General features: G+C 47.2%; 1 protein-coding gene across 3 annotated transcripts in view; it reads left to right on the top strand.

Annotated features, from left to right (window-relative positions):
- The window catches only part of LOC129812067 (spectrin beta chain, erythrocytic-like), a 63,555-nt gene that overhangs the window by 10,144 nt on the left and 26,104 nt on the right, over positions 1 to 27,307 (top strand). The window contains exons 2-21 of one of the 3 annotated variants that reach the window (XM_055864004.1): positions 3,191 to 3,491; positions 12,354 to 12,505; positions 12,827 to 13,000; positions 19,150 to 19,253; positions 19,626 to 19,706; positions 19,949 to 20,064; positions 20,308 to 20,420; positions 20,553 to 20,740; positions 21,056 to 21,173; positions 21,426 to 21,584; positions 21,831 to 22,133; positions 23,234 to 23,384; positions 23,824 to 23,963; positions 24,207 to 24,410; positions 24,567 to 24,842; positions 25,112 to 25,362; positions 25,611 to 25,748; positions 25,874 to 26,231; positions 26,368 to 26,562; positions 26,844 to 27,050. In XM_055864004.1, coding sequence (XP_055719979.1) covers positions 3,344 to 3,491; positions 12,354 to 12,505; positions 12,827 to 13,000; positions 19,150 to 19,253; positions 19,626 to 19,706; positions 19,949 to 20,064; positions 20,308 to 20,420; positions 20,553 to 20,740; positions 21,056 to 21,173; positions 21,426 to 21,584; positions 21,831 to 22,133; positions 23,234 to 23,384; positions 23,824 to 23,963; positions 24,207 to 24,410; positions 24,567 to 24,842; positions 25,112 to 25,362; positions 25,611 to 25,748; positions 25,874 to 26,231; positions 26,368 to 26,562; positions 26,844 to 27,050 — 3,576 coding nt within the window. In that variant the 5' untranslated portion in view covers positions 3,191 to 3,343. Of the gene's footprint in view, positions 1 to 3,190; positions 3,492 to 6,168; positions 6,932 to 12,353; positions 12,506 to 12,826; positions 13,001 to 19,149; positions 19,254 to 19,625; positions 19,707 to 19,948; positions 20,065 to 20,307; positions 20,421 to 20,552; positions 20,741 to 21,055; positions 21,174 to 21,425; positions 21,585 to 21,830; positions 22,134 to 23,233; positions 23,385 to 23,823; positions 23,964 to 24,206; positions 24,411 to 24,566; positions 24,843 to 25,111; positions 25,363 to 25,610; positions 25,749 to 25,873; positions 26,232 to 26,367; positions 26,563 to 26,843; positions 27,051 to 27,307 lie in introns of those variants that run through there. The other 2 variants (XM_055864003.1, XM_055864002.1) reach the window with 2 other exon arrangements.

Genomic DNA, 27,307 nt, shown 5'->3' with positions numbered 1-27,307 from the left:
GGAGACCTGGGCCTGAATTCATAAAGCGCCTTAGAGTATCTCTGTTCCTTACTGACCAGATCAGTCACTCAATACAGTCTTCGTTCACAGTCGCTGCTGTCCCTGTCTGTTCCTCAGGCTAGAACTGAGATGGGGAAACAATATTTGTCCCATAATGCCCCTTCATCCTGGACCATGCTTCAAAAGATAGTTAGTGAAATTAGGGAGTTAGTCCTTGCCTGTTTTTAAGACTCTGATTGACAACAGTGTTTGTGATAACTGCAGTTGTTTCTAATATTCAATTGTATCCGTAACTCGTGACACTTTGTCTTTTGTGTGTATTTTGTATATGTTTTTTGTCATATTTTATGGACACGCTGCCATTTCCCTGTTTTGCCTTCTTGCCAGGTCGCCCTCGCAAAAGAGGTTCTCAATCTCATTTGGTCTTACCTGGTTAAATAGAAGTGAAATAAAAAGACAAATAAAAAATAAGTGCTGACCTATGACCCTCCCTCTTATTTATTATGATTTATAAAGTCGAAACTGAGTCTAGATCCACCACCACAACACCACTGTATACTACGTAACCACAACCAGGGCCCCTTCTCTGAATGGCAAAGAACCAGTCATCCTTCTATCTCCTTCAAACCAGAGGTTGACTTTGTCGTGTAAGGGGAGGGGAGAGGTAATGTGCATAGTGTGACTGTACCTCCACAATACAGATGGTACAGTCACATAGAACTCGACGTAATAATGCCGGGTTGGGTTGAATCCTTGAGACGCAGTTGAGATACAGTATATATCAAGTTTCGAGCTTTATTAGTAGTCGTGTGTACAGGATACACATGGTGTTCGCCGTCCAACGAAATGCTTCCTTGCAGGCTCCTTCTCGACAATGCAACAACAATAAGAAATAATCAAAGATAAGAATGCGAACATAAAGTCTGTGTGTTACAACTAACTTTCTCCCAAATCCCCGTTGACATCAGTGTATGATTCACGTGAAGGTTCAAGCTGCACGTGCATAGCTCAAGTCAGGCGCTGGCCACATTGTAAACATAACTGGCGACAATATCTATGATTTGCATTGAATTATGACTCTCTAGTACTAATATCTAGTATTTCTGCACTACAGGAGAACACCACTCAAGGACTCTCTCCCATATCCATTGGACTGCACAGACACATTCCCACACAATATTTAACAGACACTCCTATCCAGAGCAAGTAGTGTTATGTGCCTTGCTCAAGGGCACATCAACCGATTTTTTTGCCTAGTCAGCTTAAGGATTCAAACCATTGACTTTTCTGTTACTGTTCGGCTACCTGCCTCCCAGCCACACTAACATTAAACCAGATGTAGCTAGCAGAAACACACAGACCCACACACCCACGTTTACAGTTGAAACGTTGACGGTACCGCATCACAGGAAGGCGGTTTGTGCGTAACATTCGTCAAGTTCCCCAGTAGAGACAGATAGGGGGTTGCCCTTCCCTTGTGTGGGTTGATAAGAGCGGCACGCTGCGCTAAGATAGAGCTATCTCGGTGGCTAACCTTTCCACACACACACACCCCACTCTGTGACGGTTGGGGGATATGTCAGGCTCAAAATGGCCACGGCTGATGAGGGATGAGTGAGTTGAGGAGTGAAGGGAACTACTTGTGATTCCTAAATAGCAGCAAAAGGTTGTAAACAAAACAGTATACATTCCTAGCATGTATGTTACAGCATTTCTTCTCTTGGAATTTTTGCTTTACATTCAGAACAGTTTGTTGTCTTCCTGTAGTCTGCCATCTTTTTGTTTGAAATTGTGGGTATGGACAGGCAGTCTTTTTTTAATACTAAATGCAAACATACAAAGGGAGGTGTTTTTGTATTTCCATTTCCCTCTCTTCCCTAACATCATTTAACAGACACTCTTATCCAGAGTTACTTACAGTAGCAATTAGTGTTGAGTGCCTTGCTCAAGGGCACATCGGCAGATTTGTTTCACCTAGTTGGCTCAGGGATTCAACCAAGCAACATTTCAGTTACTGGCCAAACGCTCTTAACCGCTAGGCTACTCACCACCAGTATATTTTAGTAAGACTTCATGTAGTGGCGATTCCCTATGAAAAGCCACTGGCACAGGAGATAGCTGTCCATAACACGTCCACAGAAATCAACTTTCCAAACGTTACTCTTTTTGGGTGAAATTCTCATTTATTGGGTATATAAAATATAAATAGCGGTAACACGGTAATAACTATATGTGCTCTCCTCTCACCTACGCTAACACTTCCTGGTCACCTGTGCTACCTATATACACACACTGACCAGTGACCCATGACCCCAACATATAGTGCCCTCTGGTGTACAAAACAAGTAAAAATAACCATTGACAGACAACATATGCACAACACATAAACAGGTAGTCTTCTGGGTTCTTTATTTTGTTTTATGCATACATAATACAACTATCATACCCACAACATAATACAGATATCATACCCATAACATAATACAACTATCCTACCCATAACATAATACAACTATCCTACCCATAACATAATACAACTATCCTACCCATAACATAATACAACTATCCTACCCATAACATAATACAACTATCCTACCCATAACATAATACAACTATCATACCCATAACATAATACAACTATCATACCCATAACATAATACAACTATCCTACCCATAACATAATACAACTATCCTACCCATAACATAATACAACTATCATACCCATAACATAATACAACTATCATACCCATAACATAATACAACTATCCTACCCATAACATAATACAACTATCATACCCATAACATAATACAACTATTCTACCCATAACATAATACAGCTATAAAACCCATAACATAATACAACTATCCTACCCATAACATAATACAGCTATAAAACCCATAACATAATACAACTATCCTACCCATAACATAATACAGCTATCATACCCATAACATAATACAACTATTATACCCATAACATAATACAACTATTATACCCATAACATAATACAGCTATCATACCCACAACATAATACAACTATCCTACCCATAACATTATATAGCTATCATACCCATAACATAATTCAGCCATTGACCTTTGATAGAAAACGCTGTCTCCACACATATGTCTGTGAATCAAAGATGGAAAAAAAAATCAATGCTAATAGCTCTTTATTTCTCCTTCTTTCAGACATCCTGCTGTGTGAGGTCCATTCTACTGTATCTCTCCGTCCTCCACTCCTCCTCCTCCTCCTCCCCTCCCAGAGCAGCTGAAGCTGTCCCCGGCCCCAATTACCTCACCCCAGCCAACGGCCCCCGTCCCACCGCCAAGCTGGCTGCTGCCATGACGTCCACCACGGACTTCGACAACGTGGAGATCACACAGCAGTATAGCCGCATCAACACCCGCTTCGAGCTGCTGGAAGAGGAGCTGGACAATGACAAGAGCTCTGTACGACTGTTTGAGAGGTCACGCATCAAAACCCTAACAGGTGAGTTGGAGCTGGGAGGGGAGACCTAGGGCTCTGATGTGGGCTGGGTTGTGTTATTGGGGTGTTTTTCCCTTTCGGGTCGTTCTCTGTCACCTACTGTCTCTTGAAATCAGCTATTATATGAATCAGCCTCTTGGCAGAACGCTATGCCTGGGGATGGTCTAGCTAGCCACAAGCAGCTAGTACCACCGCTTACAGTGCATGTCTGCATGGGATCAAATGCTGGTCCCACCACTCCTTGTGTTTCCATTTCCATCCATATGTCTCATCTATTTCAATGTCTATATTCTGTCCATATAAGAAAACATGAAAGATGGCAGAATACTATCTAGGCTTGTTTGTGCTGTGCAGTATGTTTAATAAGTCTACCTGATAGCTTTGAGCCTTGTATCATCATGTCTGAGTTTGGCTGTCAGCCACACACACTCCCAGCAGAGCAGTTCAGACTTATCATACGTACAGTCTCTCTTACCCCCCCTCCCCCACACACACACATACACGCCCCTAAAGTTGCTGGGATCATTTGCACATTCCCAGAATGCTCCAGTGTGAGCGATGTGGACAGCTGCCCTCCCGTGTGAGTCCCAAATGGCACCATATTTCCCTATTTAGTGCACCATTTTGACCAGTACCCATTGGCTCTGGTCAAAAGTAGTGCACTATATGGAAATAGGGTGCCATTTTGATACGGCTCAAGCTTTCCCATAGCTTGGATCTCTGGGATATCTGCCTGAGATCGTAATCAGTGACACACCTTTGGGACCAATAGGTACTCACTCTGAAGGCCTTTTAAATAGTACATCCGTCTATGGAACAGGGGAACAGAGGAACCACGGGACTGGAGATGCAGAGGTGAGGGGCACATAGCTATATAGCCACAAACAGTGGTAGGGTCAGTGATGCCGTGGACAAGTGGTTCCACATTATTTCGATTTTTGTTGGTACTTTTGACCCCTTTTTCTCCCCAATTTCGTGATATCCAATTGGTAGTTGCAGTCTTGTCCCATCGCTGCAACTCCCGTGCGGACTCGGGAGAGGCAAAGTTCGAGAGCCATGCGCCCTCCAAAACCCGACCCCGCCAAGCCGCACTGCTTCTTGACACACTGCTCGCTGAACCCGGAATCCAGCCGCACCAATGTGTCGGAGGAAACACCGTACAACTGGCGACCGTGTCAGCGGGATCAAACCCGGATCTGTAGTGACGCCTCTAGCACTGAGACACAGTGCCTTAGAAAGCTGCGCCACTCGGGAGACCGAACCAAATAGGTTCTACCTGGAACCAAAAATGGTTCTCCTATGGCGACAACCAAAGAACCCTTTTCACACCTTTTTTTCTAAGAGTGTAGCTAGCTGGTGTGTTGTGTTACTGCACTGATGTCTCTGTAATGCAATCAGAGTGTTCTGTCACAGACAGAGGGGGGGGGGGGTGTAAGAGAGAAGGCGAGAGAAAGAGCGAGGGAGGGTGAGAATGAAAGAGAGAGGGGAGGGAGAGAGAGAACGAGGGAGGGGAGGGAGAGAGAGAACGAGGGAGGGGGGGAGAGAGAGAACGAGGGAGGGGAGGGAGAGAAAGAGCGAGGGAGGGGAGGGGAGGGAGAGAAAGAGCGAGGGAGGGGGGGAGAGAGAGAACGAGGGGAGGGAGAGAGAGAACGAGGGAAGGGAGGGAGAGAGAGAGCGAGGGAGGGGAGGGAGGGAGAGAATGAAAGAGAGAGGGCAGGGAGAGAGAGAACGAGGGAGGGGAGGGAGAGAGAGAACGAGGGAGGGGAGGGAGAGAGAGAACGAGGGAGGGAGGAAGAGAAAGAGCGAGGGAGGGGGGAGAGAGAGAACGAGGGAGGGGAGGGAGAGAGAGAACGAGGGAGGGGGGAGAGAGAGAACGAGGGAGGGGAGGGAGAGAGAGAACGAGGGAGGGGAGGGAGAGAGAGAACGAGGGAGGGGGGGGAGAGAGAGAAAGAGAGAGGGGAGGGAGAGAGAGAACGAGGGAGGGGAGGGAGAGAGAGAATGAGGAAGGGGGGGAGAGAGAGAACGAGGGAGGGGAGGGAGAGAGAGAACGAGGGAGGGGAGGGAGAAAGAGAACGAGGGAGGGCAGGGGAGAGAGAGAGAGAGGGAGGGGAGGGAGAGAAAGAGCGAGGGAGGGGGGGGGGGAGAGAACGAGGGAGGGGAGGGGAGAGAGAGAACGAGGGAGGCAATGGAAAGAGGAAGTAGTAGCTCTAACACATCAGTGTGGATTTTCAGCTTGTGGACAAACCAAGTATGAGCTACATCTACTGTCTGAGCTGTTCATAATGAGATTACACTTACATGACACAACATGTTAGACCCCTACAACAAACATCGACTCTACATCCAAAGTCATGACCTCCTAAAATTCAGGTCGGGAATGCCTCGTCTGATCCACTGTGATGAAGATGTTCACCCACTGTTTACAATGTATGATCACTGAGGCATGTGCAAAGGATAAGCCCTCCAACCCACACGTCCCATTTAGTCGGGGGGTGGGGGGGGGGGGGGGTGCACAGCCTTGTCAGGAACACTTGTGTGCAGCCTGGAACATATTGTATGCATGGCTGGTGTGCTGGAGAAAGAACCACTCCGAGCTGAGCTGAGAAAGAGAGCGAGGGAGAGAGAGAGAGAGGGGTGGGAACAGGAGAGAGTCATACGGGAGAGGTAGAGGGAACAGGAGGAGAGGACAGAGTGAGAGAGAGCGAGAGAGAGAAGAGGAGAGAAGTGGAGTGCTGCTGAGCTGAGCATCTCTCCCAGCTCCATACTCCAGGTCCTGCAGACTCCCTCCATTGTTGGGGTCAGGACTCAGGACTCAGGACTCAAGATGAGCAGCCCGTCTCCATGTCTGTTGCGCGCCGTCACCCAGCCTCGGCTCCGAGAGGTGAAGATCAGCCTGAAGACCAGGGTGACCCGGGAAACCAACAGGGAGACATCCACAGACCTCCGATCTAGTGGAGTGACGCTAGGGAGGGACAGGGACAGTTACAGAGAGGCCACCAGGGACAGAGCCATCACCCCAGGAAGAGAGACCCCACTCCGGGCAACTCTGAGCAGCAGCAGCCGCAGCCGGAGCACCCCACCCATCCACAGAGCCCTGAGGAGGGAAGCAAAGGGCGATGGGAGGACCAGGCAGGAGCCAGAGAACCAGCCTGAGAGGAATGGGACCCTCCGGGTTATACCCAAGACAGGATCTGGAGCACCTCATCCTCTGAGACTGGGTCTCTCCCCCATCTCCTCTTCCTCCTCGTCCTCCTCCACCTACACCCCCGCCAGACGTCCGCAGCGTCATGCCCCCTCTCTCCCGCGCCCCGCTCCGCCCCCTACCACCTCCTCCTACGCCTCCACCTCTGGCAGGAGTATGAAGAAGGCGAGGTGGCTGAGCTACAGTACCTCCAACATCTGCTTCAACTCCATCCTGGATGGACGCTTCAGGCAGCTGCAAGGTACCTGGTGTCCAGACTGGTCTGGGGGTGATGGTGTTGGTAGTGGGTTGGACACTAGCTACAAGTTACTGTCGAGGTCCAGTCTTCGGCTGGGGGTGGTGATGGTAGAGGTGGGTTCACGGCCCACCCTCTCTCATTCCCACCCCTCAGGGTTAGGGTTAAGGTCCAGTCTTGCAGTGGTGGTGGTGGGGATTTGTCCCTCCCACCTCTCACCTCCAACCCCACAGTGGGTCAAAAAAGAGAGCACCGTTTCCTTGTGTGCCCTTCCCACCCCTCTCTCTGTGTTTGGGGCAGATGGAGGCGGGGGAGGGGTTGACGGCGAGGTCTAGCTTGTGATGCAAGCGAGCATGTGGGTGGTAAGATTGTTCCTGCTGTCGTGTGAGCTGGAGAGTCGGGGGGAAACGTGCTGCGCTTCCGCTGTAGTGGCCCTTTTTGAATGTGTGTGCATTTATTTATTTATTTTCAGGAAGCAGTGGCTGTGCCCCAATTGTTCGCTGACTTTGATCTGAATATTTCATGGAGCAAACTCCTAAAAAGGATATGTCGTGTTTTTCTTTTCCCCCTCTGCCATTCACGGGCAGGCCGTTGTTGTAACCTTTCATTCCCATCTAGTCAGAGCGGGATTGATTATGTATGAAATACGTGTTCACCGAATTGTCTTCTTAGCTGCGCTACCACCCCTTCGTTACACTAGCTACATTCATATTTTACGCGAGCTATTTTCACCTGCCGTCACCGTGGTATGACGTAACATAAACACTAGCTGTATTCATATTCATTTGGTTTCTTTTCTCCTGATGAGCTATGGGACTATTCAGAAACGGCATATTTGCCACAGATGACTGTATTGAACATCCACTGAATAATCCATCCCTCCTCTCTTCCTTTTCTCCTTCTCTCCTAACTGCTAATTTCTCTCCCCGTTATTCGATTTTCAAAGAGAGCGGTTGTCCGTCACTGTGAATTTACGTTAAGCTTGTTCTAGCCAGCTCCCTGATGACAGAAACACATTAGGAGGAGGAGAGAGGAGAGGAGGAAGAGAAGAGGACAGGTTGGAAGGAGAACGAGAGAGACATACTTTAATTTATCCTCTCTGGTATGTTTCAACATTTAGCCGACCGCTGCTGTCTAATGGGCTCAGGGGATTCTTATAGAGATGTGAAACTCTTCAAAGTCAGAGTGTTTTGAATATAGCCCCCCTGGATTCACCCAAATGCTGATGCACACGACTCTCTTACCCATGATGTAACCTGGTACTCTCTCTCTCTCTCTCTCTCTCTCTCTCTCTCTCTCTCTCTCTCTCTCTCTCTCTCTCTCTCTCTCTCTCACTCCCTCTCGCTCTCTCTCTCTCTCTCTCTCTCTCTCTCTCTCTCTCGCTCTCGCTCTCGCTCTCTCTCTTTCTCCGCCTCCCTCTCTCTCTCTCTGCCTCTCTCTCTCTCTCTCTTCTCTCTCTCTCTCTCTGCCTCTCTCTCTCTCTTCTCTCTCTCTCTCTCTGCCTCTCTCTCTGTCTCTCTGTCTCTCTGCCTCTCTCTCTCTCTCTCCCTCTCTCTCTGCCTCTCTCTCTCTCTCTCTGTGTTTCTGTTTATGTCTTCATCATCTCTCCTGCCTCATGTTGATTCATGACCTATGCTTTTGTTATTCCATCATGCTTTTGTTAGTGTTATGTCTTTCTGTCTTGCCTGTGTGTTATATCTCCGCTATTCTGTGCTCCGCCAACTGTACTTCATTCTGTCTCTGTTGTGTGTCTTTGTGTATCTGCTAGAGTAACAATGTCATACATTGTACCTGTCTGCAATGCATTGTTTATTTCTACCTCTACTTTGTCTCTGTCCTCTCACCCTGCTCCTGTTCCAGACTCCTTCAGGCGGCTCCTGTGTTGAGCTGAAATGATGTCATTAAAATAAAAGAATTTCCCTCTGCCTGCTTAGCTGTGCTGGGTGCCTCTGCTACCCCGGTGTCTCTGTCAGTCTGTCCTCTCATCAACCATGCTCCACACCAGACCCAGACTCCTGCAGCACTCTTCCCAACGGACTAAACTGGTCAGGTTGTCAGGTTGTATTCTGGTTATAGAAGGTTATATACGTCTTTTGGGGGGGGGGGGGAACTGAGGGTGAGACAGGCAAGTGGGAGAATAGTAGAAAATGTGGACGTGGGGATTTGAACCCGGCTTCTGGTGGGAGCATTACTACTAGACCACGGATTTTGTTAATGTCTTGTTCTGTCTCGGTTTCGACTGCTGCCGATGTGTTGCGTTGTGCTCTGTCTGTTGTCGTGTTGTGCACTGTAAAAAAAATGTAATACAGTGTATAGTTGGTAAGGCAACCAGCTGCAATAGGATTGTGAATTTGGGCATATAACTTTATCTGAACCAACATACATTCTCAAGTTTGAATTGCATGTACACTCAACTTAGAATTTTAGGTTGCGTGAACATACAATTCAACTTGAGAATTGATTGTACCGTATTTGCACATTTCCCGGTGCAAAATGAAAGTGTTTATGAACTCTTTCTGACAATTCAGAGCCATGCAGTGGCTAGCGACACTACAAACATAATTTGACCAGTTTCCCACACAACCTGCATTGAGAATGACTGCCAGGGCATGAAAGAGTGATTACTGCGAGTGCCTATAAACTGGAACAGCCATCTGTCTCGGCAACGAGTGCAAAAAGTCAAACTACTAAGAGGATGGATTGGTTTAGAAAAATGGATGTTTGTGTAGCATAAAATGAATCAGCCAATCAGTGTACATGCAAAAACACAGGTATTGAAACCAACAGTTGTGGAAATCAATAGAGCACACTGAGAAATATGATGGTGATGGACGTGGTTCTGCGTGGTTTTGAGCAAACGTACATTTGTCATTTTACTCAACAAGCTCGTTCGAACTCAGCTCACTCCGAGCAGAGTTTGCCGATTCAACGTACTGTAAGGCAACCAGCTGCGATAGGATTGTGAGTTTGCTCAACACTTGGGCACGTACATTTAAAAACATTGACTCAACAAGTTTTTATACATTCAGCTCATTGTGAGCAAAGTGTGTTGAGTGAACAAACTTGGACACGTTAGCTACATTTCTTGTCCTTATCAAGTCCAACCAACTCCCAGAATAACGCTGATTAAGCAATTGGTTGGCTTTTTTTAAGTGTGTTGTGTTCTCTGGTCTTGTGTTTAGCCGTGGGCGGTTGCAGAGCCCGCTATAGTCTCTCATGACAGACTTTAAACATGAATATAACAAATGGAGTAGCTAGTCAACACAGTTGATTAAGTTATTGATTCCAAGTCGAGGTTACATACCAGCTAAACTAATCTCTCGTGGACATCTACGTAAACATAAACCAAGACTTTAGTTCTAGGTTAACCGAGATGACATCCCCGCAGGTAACACTACCAGTCCTGTCCTCTTTACGTCCTATGGTCTCAGGCTCTGCTGGGCTGACTCTGCTGGGCTGACTCTGCTGGGCTGACTCTGCTGGGCTGACTCTGCTGGGCTGACTCTGCTGGGCTGACTCTGCTGGATGTGGCTAGCCCAGTTCTCTGCTGGGACTCTTAGAATAAAGGGTTCGAAAAGGGTTCTTCGGCTGTCCCCACAGGGTAACCCTTTTTGGTTCCAGGTAGGACCCTCTGTGGAAAGGGTTCTACCTTGAACCAAAAGGGTTCTACCAGGAACCAAAAAGGTTCCTCAAAAGGTTCTCCTATGGGGACAGAGAACACCTTTTATTCTAAGAGCGTGGCTCTCTCTCTGGCTCTCTGGCTCTCTGGCTCTGCCTGTGTACAGGGAAAAACCCATCAGCATCAATAAGTCATGTGTCTTGTGGCTGTCGCTCGCTGGAGTCAGAGTGCGGATAGGGCTGGAAATCAGTGGGAAGAAGCAGCATGTGAACCAACATAGTAGTATTTAGTGCAACCTGTACTGATACAGACCTGGCCTGGATGGGAAGAGTGTGGGCTCTGGTCAAAGTAGTGCACTAAGTAGGGAATGGGGTGCCATTTGGGACGCAGCCTTGTGGCATTGTTTTGGATGTTTTATTTGTCATGACTTTTTCATTATGGTGGGGGTGATCCATGTGAATGTTGTGCAGTAGGCTCCTTGTTATTTACCAGGCAAGAAACAGAATGGGACATGACTCATTTAACAGTACTGCCTGGTCTCTCATGTAATATAGGACTATATAATATGGTCAAAGATGACAGATTTGTTACATTTTGACAATGCAGAGAATAGATGTGAGAGCAATGATGACATGTCATTTTGAGAGATTCAAAAGCAAGGACTCTTTTTTTCCCAAAATGTTCATATTTTGGTCTATACAGACCAGGCTTAAAAGCTTACATCTCTCTCTAGTCCCCACTAGTGTCATTTTCTCTATCCCCCTTTTCTCTCATTCACCTTTCCCTCTAGCTGCTTGTCCTCCTACTTTCTCCCTCTATCTCGGGGTTACCTCCCTTCCACTCTCTTAGTGTGTGTTGCTCTCCCTCTCTTCCCATGCCTCACTCACTCTCTCTCTATCTTCCCTCTTTTCTATATGCCTCCCTCTCTTTTACCTCTCTCTTACCTCTCTCTCTTACCTCTCTCTCTCTCTCTCTCTCGCTCTCTCTTTCTTTCTTTCTCTCTCTCTCTCTCTCTCTCTCTCTCTCTCTCTCTCTCTCTCTCTCTCTCTCTCTCTCTCTCTCTCTCTCTCTCTCTCTCGCTCTGTCTCTCTCTCTGTTCTTCACAGGCTGAGGGCCTGAATCATTTATAGTACATTCAAGTCATTAAGGATGTAGTATTTTGCACTCTTATATTTGGGACACACACACACACACACACACACACACACACACACACACACACACACACACACACACACACACACACACACACACACACACACACACACACACACACACACACACACACACAAAATGGACCCTGGACAAAAGTACTGCACTAAATAGGGAATATGGTGTCATTTGAAAGGCTGAAAGTGTGTTGATGGGGACTTTAAAGTGTGACTGTGATCTCCTGCTCCTAACCAGTAGGGAGACATGATGCCACCAGGTGGGTAGTGGTATTCACTATTCGAACTTACATAACTCACAACAACATTGATGTTCCTACTCTCAGAGGCCTTGTGGATTGTAATGTCTGTTCTCAACACTTACTCAGTTCAGCCTTGAGTTTTTCTTCACGCAACTGCCCACACAAACACATGGTTCGTGTCCTGCTACGTTTCATACATGATACATCCATAATGTACACCCCGCCACCCCCCCCCCCTCCGTAAAGGATAAAGCAAGAAGGATAACACTTCTTTTACAGTTCAGATTCCACTGGTACAGAGGTGCTTGGGTGAATGAACCCCAACAAAACAAACTCCTAGGTTATTCCTGTCTAACCAGGGGGATGTCTGACCTAGCTCTCTTTCTGTCTACCTCCAGATGAGCGCGAGGCGGTCCAGAAGAAGACCTTCACTAAATGGGTCAACTCCATCCTGTCGCGGGTCAACTGCCGTATCTCTGACCTGTACCTGGACCTGAGGGATGGACGTATGCTCATCAAACTGCTGGAGGTCCTCTCTGAAGAGAAACTGGTACGTGGGCGTGTGTGTGGACGGTGTGGACGGTATGTGTATTTATGATGTATTGTATGTGTGTTTAGTCTGGGTGCTTTTTTTGTCCCTGTTATGACATGATCTGATGATGTCCAGATCAGAATGGAAATACTCGTCACAATCTCATTAATCACTTCACTGCACTAAATAGCAACACACTACACGTTTACGTTCTATTCCCCTCTCGCTCTCTCATGCTTCTCTCTCTCTCTCTCTCACGCTCTCTCTCTCTCTATCTTCTCTCTCCCTTCCTATCCCCCCCCCCCCCCTTCCTCTCCATCTCTCCCTCTCTCCCCCCAGCCCAAGCCCACTAAGGGTCGTATGCGTATCCACTGCCTGGAGAACGTGGACAAGGCCCTGCAGTTCCTCAAGGAGCAGAGGGTCCACCTGGAGAACATGGGATCACACGACATCGTCGACGGCAACCACCGCCTCATCCTGGGACTCATATGGACCATCATCCTCAGATTCCAGGTGAGTTAGGATTCTTCTTCTTCTAGCCAACCACAAAAAAAACACAGGTTACAAAATGGCCTAAATTTAAACCACCCTCTGCTAGCCTGGTCCCAGATCTGTTTGTTCTGTATTGCCAACTTCTATGTCTAGGTGGCAAGATAGAACAAACTGATTTGGGACCACCAGGCTTGGTGAGTTAGCTAACCACTATAACAACAACACTGGTTACAAAATCAACTAGAACTCAGCGTAAACCCCCTCTGGCTGGAGCTGTATACAGTCTGGTTTCAGCCAACAGCTGACATTATCTGGTGCTAGAACTAAAACCACATCCCAAACAAAACGTACCGTGTGTTCGATTATTTGATCTGGGAACAGGCTGATACAGTATTTATTTTCAATTTGACAGCCTATTGTTATTTTTAGCTTTGCTAGTTCAAACACTATGCCATCGTTGCTGCATTATTCACACCTTCAAAAAGGAGGAGAGGGAAAAAGAGGAGGCGACTAGCTCGCCTCTGTCGGCATCCCTACGTAGCATCAGAACAAACGGAGGAGAAGAGAAGCAAAGCGGTGCTAAATTTAGCCTCTCTGAGGAGCGGTACGTCTCACAGATAAAATCACTGTTCTAATTACTGACAGTGTGTGTGGGAAAATAGGTGTGTCTGGATGTGTGTGCGTTCGTTCGTTCTGGTGTGTGTGTGTTGGTGGGAAAATAGCTGTGCGTGTATGTGTGTGTACATGCATTTGTGTGTGTGTGTGTGTGTGTGTGTGTGTGTGTGTGTGTGTGTGTGTGTGTGTGTGTGTGTGTGTGTGTGTGTGTGTGTGTGTGTGTGTGTGTGTGTGTGTGTGTGCTGGTAGTTAGTGGGAAAATAGGAACCTTGATAATTAACAGTTTTAACCTGTCTAGGATCAGCGTGGCGCTAGCGGCACACCCCCCCCCCCCCCCACTGAAAAACCAGTGCCGCGAAATTCAAAAAAAATATTTTTTTAAAATATTTAACTTTCACACATTAAAGTCCAATACAGCTAATGAAAGACACAGATCTTGTGAATCCAGTCAACATTTCCGATTTTTAAAATGTTTTACAGGGAAGACACAATATGTAAAGATGTACATCTATTACCTAAAAACACATTAGCATAATCCACCATCTTTTATTTGTCCACCAACACCAGTAGCCATCACCAATTTGGCTAAACTAAGATATTTATAGCCCCTAACCAACAAAAAAACTCATTAGATGACAGTCTGATAACATATTTATGGTATGGGATAGGTTTTGTTAGAAAAAAGTGCATATTTCAGGTAGATGGCATAGTTTACAATTGCACCCACCATCACAAATGGACTAGAATAATTACAATGAGCAACGTGTTTACCTAACTACTAATCATCAAACATTTCGTAAAAATACACAGCATACACGAATCGAAAGACACAGATCCTGTGAATACAGACAATATTTCAGATTTTCTAAGTGTCTTACAGCGAAAACACAATTGTAACAGTCCTGACCTATTTATGTTAGTTTTTATGTGTTTTTGGTCAGGGCATGTGTTTTGGGTGGGCAGTCTATGTTATCTGTTTCTATGTTGGTTTCGGTTTGCCTGGTATGGCTCTTGATTAGAGGCAGGTGGTTTGCGTTTGCCTCTGATTAAGAGTCATATTTAGGTAGGGCATTCTCACTGTTTGTTTGTGGGTGATTGTCTCCTGTGATGTCTTCGTGTTGTTTCGATGTATTCACTTTTGGAGCTGTTTGGCTGTTCGTATGTTTCGATGTCCGTTCCTGTTCGTGAGTTTACGTTTGTCTATGTAAGTTTATGTTCAGGTTGCGTCAACGTCGTTTTGTTATTTTGTAAGTTTTGAAAGTGTTTTGTTTTGTTTAGTCTACGTCGTATTTGTAATAAAAAATGGCTTATTTCCCTGACTCCGCATTTTGGTCCGAAGATCCTTCTCTCCTCACCTCATCTGAGGATGAGGAGAGCGACACCCGTGACAGAATCACCCACCAAAATACAGAGACCAAGCGGTATGGGAAAAATCGACGGAGCAACAAGGACTTTTGGACTTGGGAGGAGATTTTGGACGGTAGAGGACCTTGGGCTCAACCAGGGGAATATCGCCGTCCAAAGGAGGAATTGGAAGCAGCGAAGGCGGAGCGGCGCTGGTATGAGGAGGCAGCTAGGAGACGTGGATGGAAGCCGGAGATTCAAGCTCGTAACCGGAATTATGAGGGGACACGTCTTGCACGGAAGCCCGAAAAGCCCGTGAGTAACTCCCAAAAATTTCTTGGGGGGGGGCTAAAGGGTAGTGGGCCAAGGGCAGGTAGGAGACCTGCGCCCACTTCCCAGGCTAACCGTGGAGAGCGGGAGTACGGGCAGACACCGTGTTACGCAGTAGAGCGCACGGTGTCTCCTGTACGTGTGCATAGGCCGGTGCGGGTTATTCCACCTCCCCGCACTGGTAGGGCGAGATTGGGCATTGAGCCAGGTGTCATGAGGCCGGCTCAACGCGTCTGGTCTCCAGTGCGTCTCCTCGGGCCGGCATACATGGCACCTGCCTTACGCAGGGTTTCCCCGGTTCGCCTACACAGCCCGGTGCGGGTTATTCCACCTCCCCGTACTGGGCGGGCGACCGGGAGCATTCAACCAGGTAAGGTTGGGCAGGCTCAATGCTCAAGAGAGCCAGTACGCCTGCACGGTCCGGTATTTCCGGCGCCACCTCCCCGCCCCAGCCTAGTACCTACAGTGCCTATATTACGCACTAGGCTACCAGTGCATTTCCAGAGCCCTGTTCCTCCTCCACGCACTCTCCCTATAGTGCGTGTATCCAGTTCGGTGCCTCCAGTTCCGGCCCCACGCACTAAGCCACCTGTGCGTCTCCCAAGTCCTGTACACACTGTCACTTCTCCCCGTACTAGTCCTGAGGTGCGTGCCCTCAGCCAGGTGCCACCAGTGCCGGTACCACGCACCAGGTATAGAGTACGCTTTGAGAGTTCAGTGTGCCCTGTCTCTGCTCCACGCACTAGTAGGAAGGTGCTTATCATTAGCCCGGTGCCTCCAGTTCCGGCACCACGCACCAGGTCTACAGTGCGCCGTATCCGGCCAGAGCCATCCGTCTCCCCAGCGCCATCTGAGCCATCCGTCTCCCCAGCGCCATCTGAGCCATCCGTCTCCCCAGCGCCATCTGAGCCATCCGTCTCCCCAGCGCCATCTGAGCCATCCGTCTGCCAGGAGCCTGCAAAGCCGCCCGTCTGCCATGAGCCTGCAAAGCCGCCCGTCTGCCATGAGCCTACAGAGCCATCCGCCAGACAGGAGCCGCTAGAGCCGTCAGCCAGACAGGAGCCGCTAGAGCCGCCCGCCAGACAGGATCTGCCAGAGCCGCCAACCAGACAGGATCTGCCAGAGCCGCCAACCAGACAGGATCTGCCAGAGCCGCCAACCAGACAGGATCTGCCAGAGCCGCCAACCAGACAGGATCTGCCAGAGCCGCCAGAGAGCCATGAGCAGCCAGAGCCGTCAGAGAGCCATGAGCAGCCAGAGCCGTCAGAGAGCCATGAGCAGCCAGGGCCGTCAGAGCGCCATGAGCAGCCAGAGCCGTCAGAGCGCCATGAGCGTCGAGAGCCGTCAGCCTGCCATGAGCGTCGAGAGCCGTCAGCCTGCCATGAGCGTCGAGAGCCGTCAGCCTGCCATGAGCGTCGAGAGCCGTCAGCCTGCCATGAGCGTCGAGAGCCGTCAGCCTGCCATGAGCGTCGAGAGCCGTCAGCCAGCCATGAGCTGCCCTTCAGCCTGAAAAGGCTAGATACCCAGAACTGCCCATCAGTCCAGAGCTGTCTCTCTGTCCGGAGCTGCCTTTCAGTCCGGAGTTGCCCCTCTATCCTAATCTCCCTCTCTATCTTCATCTATCTCTATATTCTTATCTATCCCTCTATCTTGATTTATCTCTCTGTCCCGGTGTTATACTTATTAATACTTATACTTATACTTATTATTATTATTAAGAGAATTGTGTGGGGGAAAAAAGAGGGTGGACATTCTTGAAGGGAGGGGGCTAGGATGGATTATGGTGGGGTGGGAACCGCGCCCGGAGCCTGAACCACCACCGTGGTCAACTGCCCACCCGGACCCTCCCCTGGACTTTGTGCTGGTGCGCCCGGCGTTCGCACCTTGGGGGGGGGGGTACTGTAACAGTCCTGACCTATTTATGTTAGTTTTTATGTGTTTTTGGTCAGGGCATGTGTTTTGGGTGGGCAGTCTATGTTATCTGTTTCTATGTTGGTTTCGGTTTGCCTGGTATGGCTCTTGATTAGAGGCAGGTGGTTTGCGTTTGCCTCTGATTAAGAGTCATATTTAGGTAGGGCATTCTCACTGTTTGTTTGTGGGTGATTGTCTCCTGTGATGTCTTCGTGTTGTTTCGATGTATTCACTTTTGGAGCTGTTTGGCTGTTCGTATGTTTCGATGTCCGTTCCTGTTCGTGAGTTTACGTTTGTCTATGTAAGTTTATGTTCAGGTTGCGTCAACGTCGTTTTGTTATTTTGTAAGTTTTGAAAGTGTTTTGTTTTGTTTAGTCTACGTCGTATTTGTAATAAAAAATGGCTTATTTCCCTGACTCCGCATTTTGGTCCGAAGATCCTTCTCTCCTCACCTCATCTGAGGATGAGGAGAGCGACAGCTATGACAACAATAAATCGTTATATTAGCATAGCACATAGCACATAGCAGCCCAGCATTGATTCTAGCCAAAGTGGGCGATAACGTCAACATCGCCAAAAATATATTAATTTTTTCACTAACCTTCTCAGAATTCTTCAGATGACACTCCTGTAACATCATATTACACAATCCATATAGAGTTTGATCGAAAATGTTTATATTTAGCCACCAAAATCCTGGTTAGACAATGTGAAATGTAGCTCAGCTGGTCAGAAAATGTCCTTGCGCCACTTAGACAGTGATCTACTCTTATACATAAATACTCATAAACGTGACTAAAAAATATAGGGTGGACAGGGATTGATAGACAATTTAATTCTTAATACAATTGCGTTATTACATTTTTTAATTTATCCTTACTTTTCAATACAGTTTGCGCCAAGCGAAGCTACGTCAAAAAACATGGCGTCCTAAGCCACTAAAATGTTTCGACAGAAACACGATTTATCATAAAAAAATGTCCTACCTTGAGCTGTTCTTCCATCAGTATCTTGGGCAAAGGATCCTTTCTTGGGAGAAATCGTCTTTTGGTGGAAAGCTGTCCTCTTGCCATGTGGAAATGTCAACTGCGTTCGGGATGAACTGAAAAGCGTGCCCAACTTTTCACATCGTTGCAAAAATAAATGTCCCAAAATCGCACTAAACGGATATAAATTGCTATAAAACGCCTTAAATTAACTACCTTATGATGTTTTTAACTCCTAAAACGAGTGAAAAGATGACCGGAGAAATATAACAGGCTAAACTAACGCTTGGAACAGGTGCGCGCCGGTGTCCTCTAGGCTCATGACGCAGCTCCCAAAGAATGACTAGCTTCAGGGTTTTTTCATTTGTAGGGCCTGTGAACGCGCAATCGACCCCGTTGGAATCGTCATCACGTAAAGGCATCCAGGGGAAGACGTAAGAAGTGTCCGTATAGTCATAGCAACGACAGTGCCCTTTTAAATGACTTCAGAAGAGTGGCCAACATTTCTCAAATCTGACTCCATGTCAGGGAAATTGCTGTAGAATGGGCTCTGTTCCACTTAGAGACAAAATTTCAACTCCTATAGAAACTATAGACTGTTTTCTATCCAATAATAATAATAATATGCATATTGTACGATCAAGGATTTTGTGGGAAGCCGTTTAAAAAATTAGCCAAATTAGCATAAATAGTCTAAACAGCGCCCCCATCCCCAACAGGTTAACTAAGGATTACTTGATCATAGATTCATGGTGATAACATATACACTTCGTACTTCAACCTTAAATAGGAAATGGGCAGTTTATGCCTCAACATTCTCCCATTTTCAAATATACAATATGTATACAACTACATGCCCTGTAACATTTAGGTTTCGTTATGTAGGTCTTGTCTCCTCTACCACATGAAAACTATCTAGTCTAGTGTCCACTCCATTGTCATGACTGTAGTTGACTGTCTGTCCCTCCTGTCCCTGACCTACAGATCCAAGACATTGTGGTGGAGATGGGACAGGCAGACGGGACCCAACGGGAGAGCCGCACAGCCAAGGACGCTCTGCTACTCTGGTGCCAGATGAAGACTGCTGGGTGAGATTTAAAAACAAAAGAGTCTTATTTAGTAGACTATTTTATCCAAAGCAGCTAACAGAACTGTCAGCGTTGACAGAGACACATATATTCAGAATGTTTGGACTGTGCGAGAATAGGACCCATCGAGCTTCGATATGGAATTCTGTGCTGGAACCCACAGCCCTGATGTTGCCAACGACCATGATCTAACTCACTGAGACATTGGAACCGCAAAATGATCAATGATCAGGGTTGCCTGGATAACGCCATCTTGATTAGAGATCAGTTTCTCTGATTACGCTGCTAAGTCCTGTAAACTACTGGGATCAGTTTGTGATTGAGGTCAGTCCGTGACATTGACTCTTTGTCTTTCTTCTTGTGTTTCTACAGCTATCCGAACGTGAACATCACCAACTTCACCACCAGTTGGAAAGATGGCATTGCGTTCAATGCTCTCATACACAAACACAGGTAAGAAGAGATATAATGCCGTACCATCTCCGACGGATCTTGCTGCAGGCAAATCTCTCTTACCTCTCTCTCTCTCTCTCTCTCTCTCTCTCTCTCTCTCTCTCTCTCTCTCTCTCTCTCTCTCTCTCTCTCTCTCTCTCTCTCTCTCTCTCTCTCTCTCTCTCTCTCTCTCTCTCTCTCTCTCTCTCTCTCTCTCTCTCTCTCTCTCTCTCTCTCTCTCTCTCTCTCTCTCTCTCTCTCAGGCCAGACCTGGTGAACTATGGTGGCCTCAAGAAGTCCAACCCAACCCATAACCTCCAGAACGCCTTCAACGTAGCAGAGCAGAAGCTTGGCGTGACCAAACTGTTAGACCCTGAAGGCAAGTGACAATTTCCTGTTCCCTCATCTAGAACTAAGGGTCATTTTCCCATACACAGATTAAACCTAGACCTGGACTAAAAAGCTTAATGGATAATCTCTATTGAAATAGCTTTTTAGTCCAGGACTACGCTTTACCTGTGTTTGGGTAACCTGTCCTTTCTAGTCTTTATGAGCTGAACTCAAGGCTGAAATAAAAGACTCCAGTGATCTTCTAGCTTTCATGGACTCTGTTTGTTTGCAGATGTGTTCACGGAGAACCCGGATGAGAAGTCCATCATCACATACGTTGTGGCATTCTACCACTACTTCTCCAAGATGAAGGCACTAGCAGTGGAGGGGAAGAGAGTTGGCAAGGTGAGGATGGGATAAATAATGCAGTGTGTGTATGCTTGTGTGTGTGTGTGTGTGTGTGTACATCCGTGCCTGCTTTGTTTACCCAAACAGCAAAGCGTTTGGGTGACCTCGCCCTCTGTGTCCATCCTCTAGGTGCTAGACCATGCCATCGAGACAGAGAAGATGATTGACAAGTACGAGACCCTATCGTCAGACCTGCTGATGTGGATAGAGCAGACCATCATCGTCCTGAACAACCGTAAACTGGCCAACTCTCTGACTGGTGTCCAGCAGCAGCTCCAAGCTTTCAACTCCTACCGCACCGTGGAGAAACCACCCAAGTTAGTCACACCAGCATGCCTTAACACAATATACCCCAACTAGGGTTGCACGAATCAATTTTCCCCAAAAACATCAAGGTTTTCTAGAAATCCTCCATTAATCCTCCAAATGCGAAACTAGAAATTTGGGGAACATTTCCGCAAGTTTGTAACACCAGTTCTGGCTTGAAAACACGTTTGATATCATTCCACTTACTCCACTCCAGCTATTACCACGAGCCCGTCCTCCCCAATTAAGGTGCCACCAACCTCCTGTGCTGGTCAACAAGTTCTGGTTCTGACACATTGTTTCTTGTTTTGTCTGTGATGTACAAGGTTCCAGGAGAAAGGTTACCTTGAGATGCTGCTGTTCACCATCCAGAGCCGCATGAGAGCCAACAACCAGAGGGTCTACACCCCCAAGGACGGGGCTCTAGTGGCTGATATCAACAGGGTAAGAGACCGGAGTTTTCGGTAACACTGAAACAAAGAGTGTAAGTTTCATTTAGTCGGCTGGTTCCGTACTTACTGACGCTATTTTGAGTCTGCCGGGATTCAGGAACGGAGGAGACACATTTAGTAAATTCAGTAATGGGTCATTTATTAATCGACAAAGACACAAGCACAAAGACAGAATGATGACTTATTATAACAAAATCCTACGGTAGCCCCCCGGCACGTTAAACAACCACGTTGTCCTCTGCAGGCCTGGGAGCGCCTAGAACGGGAGGAGCATGAGAGGGAGCGTGTCCTGAGAGACGAGCTGATTCGTCAGGAGAAGCTGGAGCAGATGGCCAGACGCTTTGACAGGAAAGCTGCCATGAGAGAGACCTGGCTACTGGAGAACCAGAGACTGGTGGCACAGGTAATATGTCCACTTGGACAGCCCACCTGCACACATATAGTCCATAACAAAACAGACATGCGCTGTTCATTTTGGGGCCAATTCAGAGCTGAGATAAGTGGACCGAAAATCATTTATTGATGTCAGTGGAATAATTGAGGGAAAACTTGCAAAGATCTCAAGTCAGAATACCCTCCTTCTCCAAATAGACGTACATAACAGTTTAACCTCTTTACCTCTGAAACATCCCCCACCTTCCTCCTTCAGGACAACTTTGGCTACGACCTGCCGGCGGTGGAAGCGGCGAAAAAGAAGCACGACGCCATCGCTACGGACATCGCTGCCTACGAGGAACGCATCCAGGGCATAGTGGCCATCGCTAAAGAGCTGCAGTCTGAGCGCTACCATGACGCCAAGCGCATCGACGTGCGCAAGGAAAACATCCTGAGGCTAAGGGATTACCTACTGGAACTACTGAATGCTCGCAGGGCACGCCTGGACAAGAACCTCACCCTGCAGAGGATCTTCCAGGAGATGTTGTACATTATCAACTGGATCGATGAGATGAAGGTAGGTTATTAATAATAGGGTCATAGAAATGATCTGTCGAAGGTGACTTGCAGAATGTTAGATATTGACAGGGATATAGTACATATTGTATTTACTATATTTAGCCCCTGCTGCAATTGAACCAACAACCCTTGTGTTACATGCTAATTAACCCACTGAGCCATTGGAACCAGACACAGCAAAGGTCAGGGGTCGGCAACAAGCGGTCTGTGGGCCCCCAAAGTTTTTAGTACTTTATATATATATATATAGAGAGAGAGAGAGAGAGAGAGAGAGAGAGAGAGAGAGAGAGAGAGAGAGAGAGAGAGAGAGAGAGAGAGAGCGAGAGAGAGAGAGAGAGAGAGAGAGAGAGAGAGAGAGAGAGAGAGAGAGAGAGAGAGAGAGAGAGAATTTAAACGTTTTTTTAAAATTTGTCAAAAAAGACCCCAGGAATTCAGCTAAACATTTGTATAATTTAGGAAATCTGTTCCTGAGTATCGCCTCAAATAAAAAAAGAGACACGTCTCAATGTAATCAAGGTATGAAATTATTGTTATTTTCAAATACAATCTCTTTGGGGCTTTGTTTGGGTCAATTTGCAGTGTACAAATTATTATAATGATCCAGCCCCCTGACCATCCACTCCGAGGAAAATTGTTCCGTGACTGAATCTAGTTGCCTACCACTGTCATAGGCCATGTGCAGAATCTATAAATTATTAATCTGAAAAAGCCATGTTTGGTTAAGGTTCGAATTAGCTTTCTCCCTGCTATAGCTATAGATGTAGGATCTTCATTTAATCTCTTTTGTTGGTGAGAATTTTCCAGCACCAGGAAATGCAGATGAGCTTCATGATGTACAAAAATTCACTGAAAACCCACACTAACACATGGTTATATTAACAGTATTGCACTTTAACCTAACCACCTATCAAGCATCATTATGGACTAAACGTTCACATCCTGTTTCTGCAGTAATATTTTGTTGCGACAAAACTACTGGTCAAATTACGCTCCCACATCTGTATGCCAGAACATTCCTTTGCCGTGTTTGATCCCTTCCTTTACCACCCCCACCTCTTCCTTTCAACCCTGACCGCTGAACCTGTGGTATGTCCCCAGGCTCGGCTGCTGTCTCCTGACTTTGGGAAGCACCTGCTGGAGGTAGAGGACCTGCTCCAGAAGCATGCTCTGGTGGAGGCTGACATCGTAGTGCAGGCAGAGAGAGTTCACAATGCCAATGCAGCTGCTCTCAAGTTTGCCAATGGAGACAGTAAGTGCAGTCGACTTTCCTATTCATTTAATTGCCCCTCCTTAGCAACTTGTTTTGGACCGTACATCTCATCTTACAAAAGAGGGTAACACTTTACATGATCCTTTTTTGCGTATACCTAGATGTTAAGTGTAATCCAACAGATACCTTCAGGTAAAGTGTGACCCAAAACATAGCTTCATCCGATGACGTGGATGTCGATTCAGGCAGCCCCCCGCACCTCTCTGATTCAGAGGTTGGATTAAATATGGAAGACACATTTCAGTTGAATGCATTCAGTTGAATACCTGACTAGGTATCCCCCTTTCCGTTTCGTTCCCTTTCTAAAGTGTAACCCAAAAGATACCTTTGTGTAAAGTGTTAACCTAAAAGACACAGCACATAATCATGCCAAAAGGTAGCTCTTGTTTTGAAATCAACCCTCATCCTCACCACCCAGGCTACAAGCCCTGTGACCCCCAGGTGATTAAGGACCGGGTGCAACACTTGGACCTGTGTTACCAGGAGCTGTGTGCACTGGCAGCCCAGCGCCGTGCCCGACTGGAGCAGTCACGACGTCTCTGGAACTTCTTCTGGGAGGTATGTAGGCTACAGAGATAGGCAACTGAAAGGTCTTGCCCTTAAGCAAGGCCCTACTGCAGGGGCGACGTACTGCGGCGGACCCTGTCCTCCAACCCTCTCCGTGGGTGATTGTATGTGTGTTTCTCAAGGTTTTTTGTGATAATTGACAATAAAATATGTCTTATTTTTATGATAAAGAAAAATGCACATTTCAGTGTCTCTGTTATAAATGACTATGGAGTATATCTTATTTGATCTTAGATGGCCGAGCTGGAGAGCTGGATCAAGGAGAAGGAGCACATCTTCTCCTCGCTGGACTACGGCAAGGACCTGACCAGTGTGCTGGCTCTGCAGAGCAAACACAGTGCCTTCGAGGACGAGCTGGGGGCCCGCCGTGCCCACTTGCAGGAGATCATGGACGAAGGAGACAACATAATCCAGACTGGACACTTCGGCACACCACAAGTAGATTTTTCCCCCACGTTGACTGTATTTCTTTTGTTTGTAACTGTCTATATCATGTGTTTATACATGACATGTCTTTAAATGTCTGCACATGGCCACAAATACAATGTGCCCATGGGGACAATAAACTCATTCCTTTGTTTATGTTATCTTAAGGTCGGGGATCGCATGGAGGACGTGAGTAGGCAGTGGCAGCAGTTGGAGGAGCTGGCAGCGTTCAGAACGCAGAACCTGCAGGACACCCAGAGGTTTTTCCAGTTCCAGGGAGATGCTGATGACCTGAAGGCCTGGCTGCTGGATGCCAAGAGGCAGATGACTAGTGATGAAGTGGGTCACGATGAGTATACCACCCAGAGGCTGCTGAAGAGACACAGAGGCCTAAGGGACGACGTCGCCAAGAACGGAGCCACCATTGACGCTCTGACCAAACAGGTAAATAACTGACTGACCAAATGGCTGGTTCTTGCCTATAAAACTGTTTTACTATACTTTACATAGCTTTACAATTAAGATCTACTAGATTATGTTAGCGTTGTGATTTAACCGCTAGTTGTCGCATATATGTATATTTGTTGATATTCATCCAGATTAATCTTACTGTTTTTAATGCTGTTTTTATTGTAAGAGCTCTGATGATTTCCCCAGATTTCCCCAATGTATTTATTACATATGGCTAATAAACCGGAACTTTTTATGACCAGGCGGCGGCGCTACCTGAGGAGCTGCGTCACACGCCGGACATCCAGAGACGTCTGCAGGAAGTCAGAGACCTGTACATGGAGCTGATGTCCCTGTGCGACCTGCGACAGAAGAAGCTGGATGACGCCATGGCCCTGTACATCATCTTCAGCGAGACAGACGCCTGTGAGCTGTGGATGGGCGAGAAGGAGACCTGGCTGGTCGGGCTGGATGTGCCTGAGAAACTAGAGGATTTGGAGGTGGTGCAGAACAGGTACAAACCACAGATATGACGTCATGTCACATTGTTGGGGTACCAGCAATGTTAAACAGTACTTTAACATTTGTATAAATCTGACACCAATCACATCTGTATCAGATCTCTGCAAATGTGCGTGTACCAGTATGCTATGCGGGTTATAGTTGGATTGACTGATGGGGGATTGGTCGCTGCTCTGAATGTAACCTGCTTGCTCTGGTGCATACTGTTTGATTTAGTGCTTACAATTTTTTTCTTCTCAGGTTGAGTATACTTTCTTCAGACATGGCTAACGTCCAGTCACGGGTTGATGATGTCAACAAAGCAGTGAAGCAGCTCGAGGACAGCAGGCACCCTCGTACCAAAGAGGTGAAGGAATGCCAGACGAAACTGAATAAGAGGTGAGACTCATGATGATGTGATGCTCATGTGTAGACGTAGTATATACTCATAGCAAGAAGGACATGTTGTCATTATGATCCACAGTCTACAGTAACATTAGTATTAACCCTCTCTTCTCTTCCAGGTGGGAGGCCTTCAAGGCCATGTTTGAGGAGAGGAAGCGGAAGGTGGACTCTGCTCTCAGCTACCACAACTATGGCCTGGAGTGTGACGAGACAGAGTCCTGGATTCAAGACAAAACCCGGGTCATCCAATCCACCCAGGAACTGGGCAATGATCTGAACGCTGTCATGACCATCCAGAGGAAACTCTATGGCATGGAGCGCGACCTGGCCGCCATCGGAGACAAGCTCACCTTCCTGCGGAGTGAGGCGGACCAGCTGGCCAAGGATCACCCGGACAACGCTGCAGACATCCTGGCTAGACGAGCCGAGCTGGACGCAGCCTGGGATAACCTGAAGGCCACCCTGAAGGACCGGGAGGTATGTGTGTGCATGAGTGCGTGTGCATCTTTGTGCGTGTGTGTCTGGGTCTACGTCTGTGTCGGGAAACAAGCAGAAAACACATTTATGTTGTGCACTTCTCCATAACAAATGGACTAATAAAGTTGTATTGTAGGACTCTCTGGGAGAGGTGTCCAAGCTGCAGAACTTCCTGCAGGACATGGATGACTTCCAGTCCTGGCTCTTCAAGACCCAGAAGGCCGTGGCGTCCGAGGATATGCCTGAGACTCTGCCCCAGGCAGAGCAGCTGCTGAGCCTCCATGACGCCGTGCATGACGACATGGGCACACACGAGGAGGACTACTACAAGGTTAGTTTCAAGTTGTAAAGTTTGTTAAGATTTAAAGTAAATCTTACACAACTCCACAACACACAGCTAGAACAGTGGGCATAGTTTTACAACGAGTTATCAAGGCAGTGACATAAATATGTGATCCTGTGTGGCTCCGTTAGTAAGATCGTGGTGCTAATGATGCCAGAGTCGTGGGTTGGATTTCTGCTGGGGCCACATATACTGAAATGTATACAGTTACTGCACTGCTTGGATAAAAATGTCTGCTAAATGGCATCTTATGATTACTATTACGTTAGGTGAGGGACACGGGCGTGGCGGTGACCCATGGCCAGCTGGATGACCCTCAATACCAGGAGTTGGACAAGAGGCTGAAGGGTCTGGACCGCGGCTGGGACGAGCTCCACAAGATGTGGGACAGTAGGCAGGGCTTCCTGGACCAGGGCCTGGGCTTCCAGCAGTTCATGAGGGACGCCAAGCAGGTGGAGACCATCCTCAACAACCAGGTAAGATAAACCAATGTTGTGATACCAGGTTGTTATATTGAAAGAAAGCAATTGTTTTCCTTAACCAGGTTTCCATCCAACCTTTTTATGCGAATAAAGTACAGGCTGTCACAACCTGATGGAAACAGCACATTTTTCGGTAAACTTTCCAAATGTCGACAAAACAAAATACCCGAGAAAACGTGGGATCTTTTGTGTTAGTAAGATTAATTATGTGAGAAATAGCGGTGGAAACGCTTTTATGTGCAGGTATTGAT

This window comes from Salvelinus fontinalis, chromosome 15 (assembly GCF_029448725.1).
Source record: "Salvelinus fontinalis isolate EN_2023a chromosome 15, ASM2944872v1, whole genome shotgun sequence".
Lineage (NCBI taxonomy): Eukaryota > Metazoa > Chordata > Actinopteri > Salmoniformes > Salmonidae > Salvelinus > Salvelinus fontinalis.
Note: the sequence above shows the minus strand (reverse complement) of the source record. Positions and strands in the feature narration are given on the sequence as shown.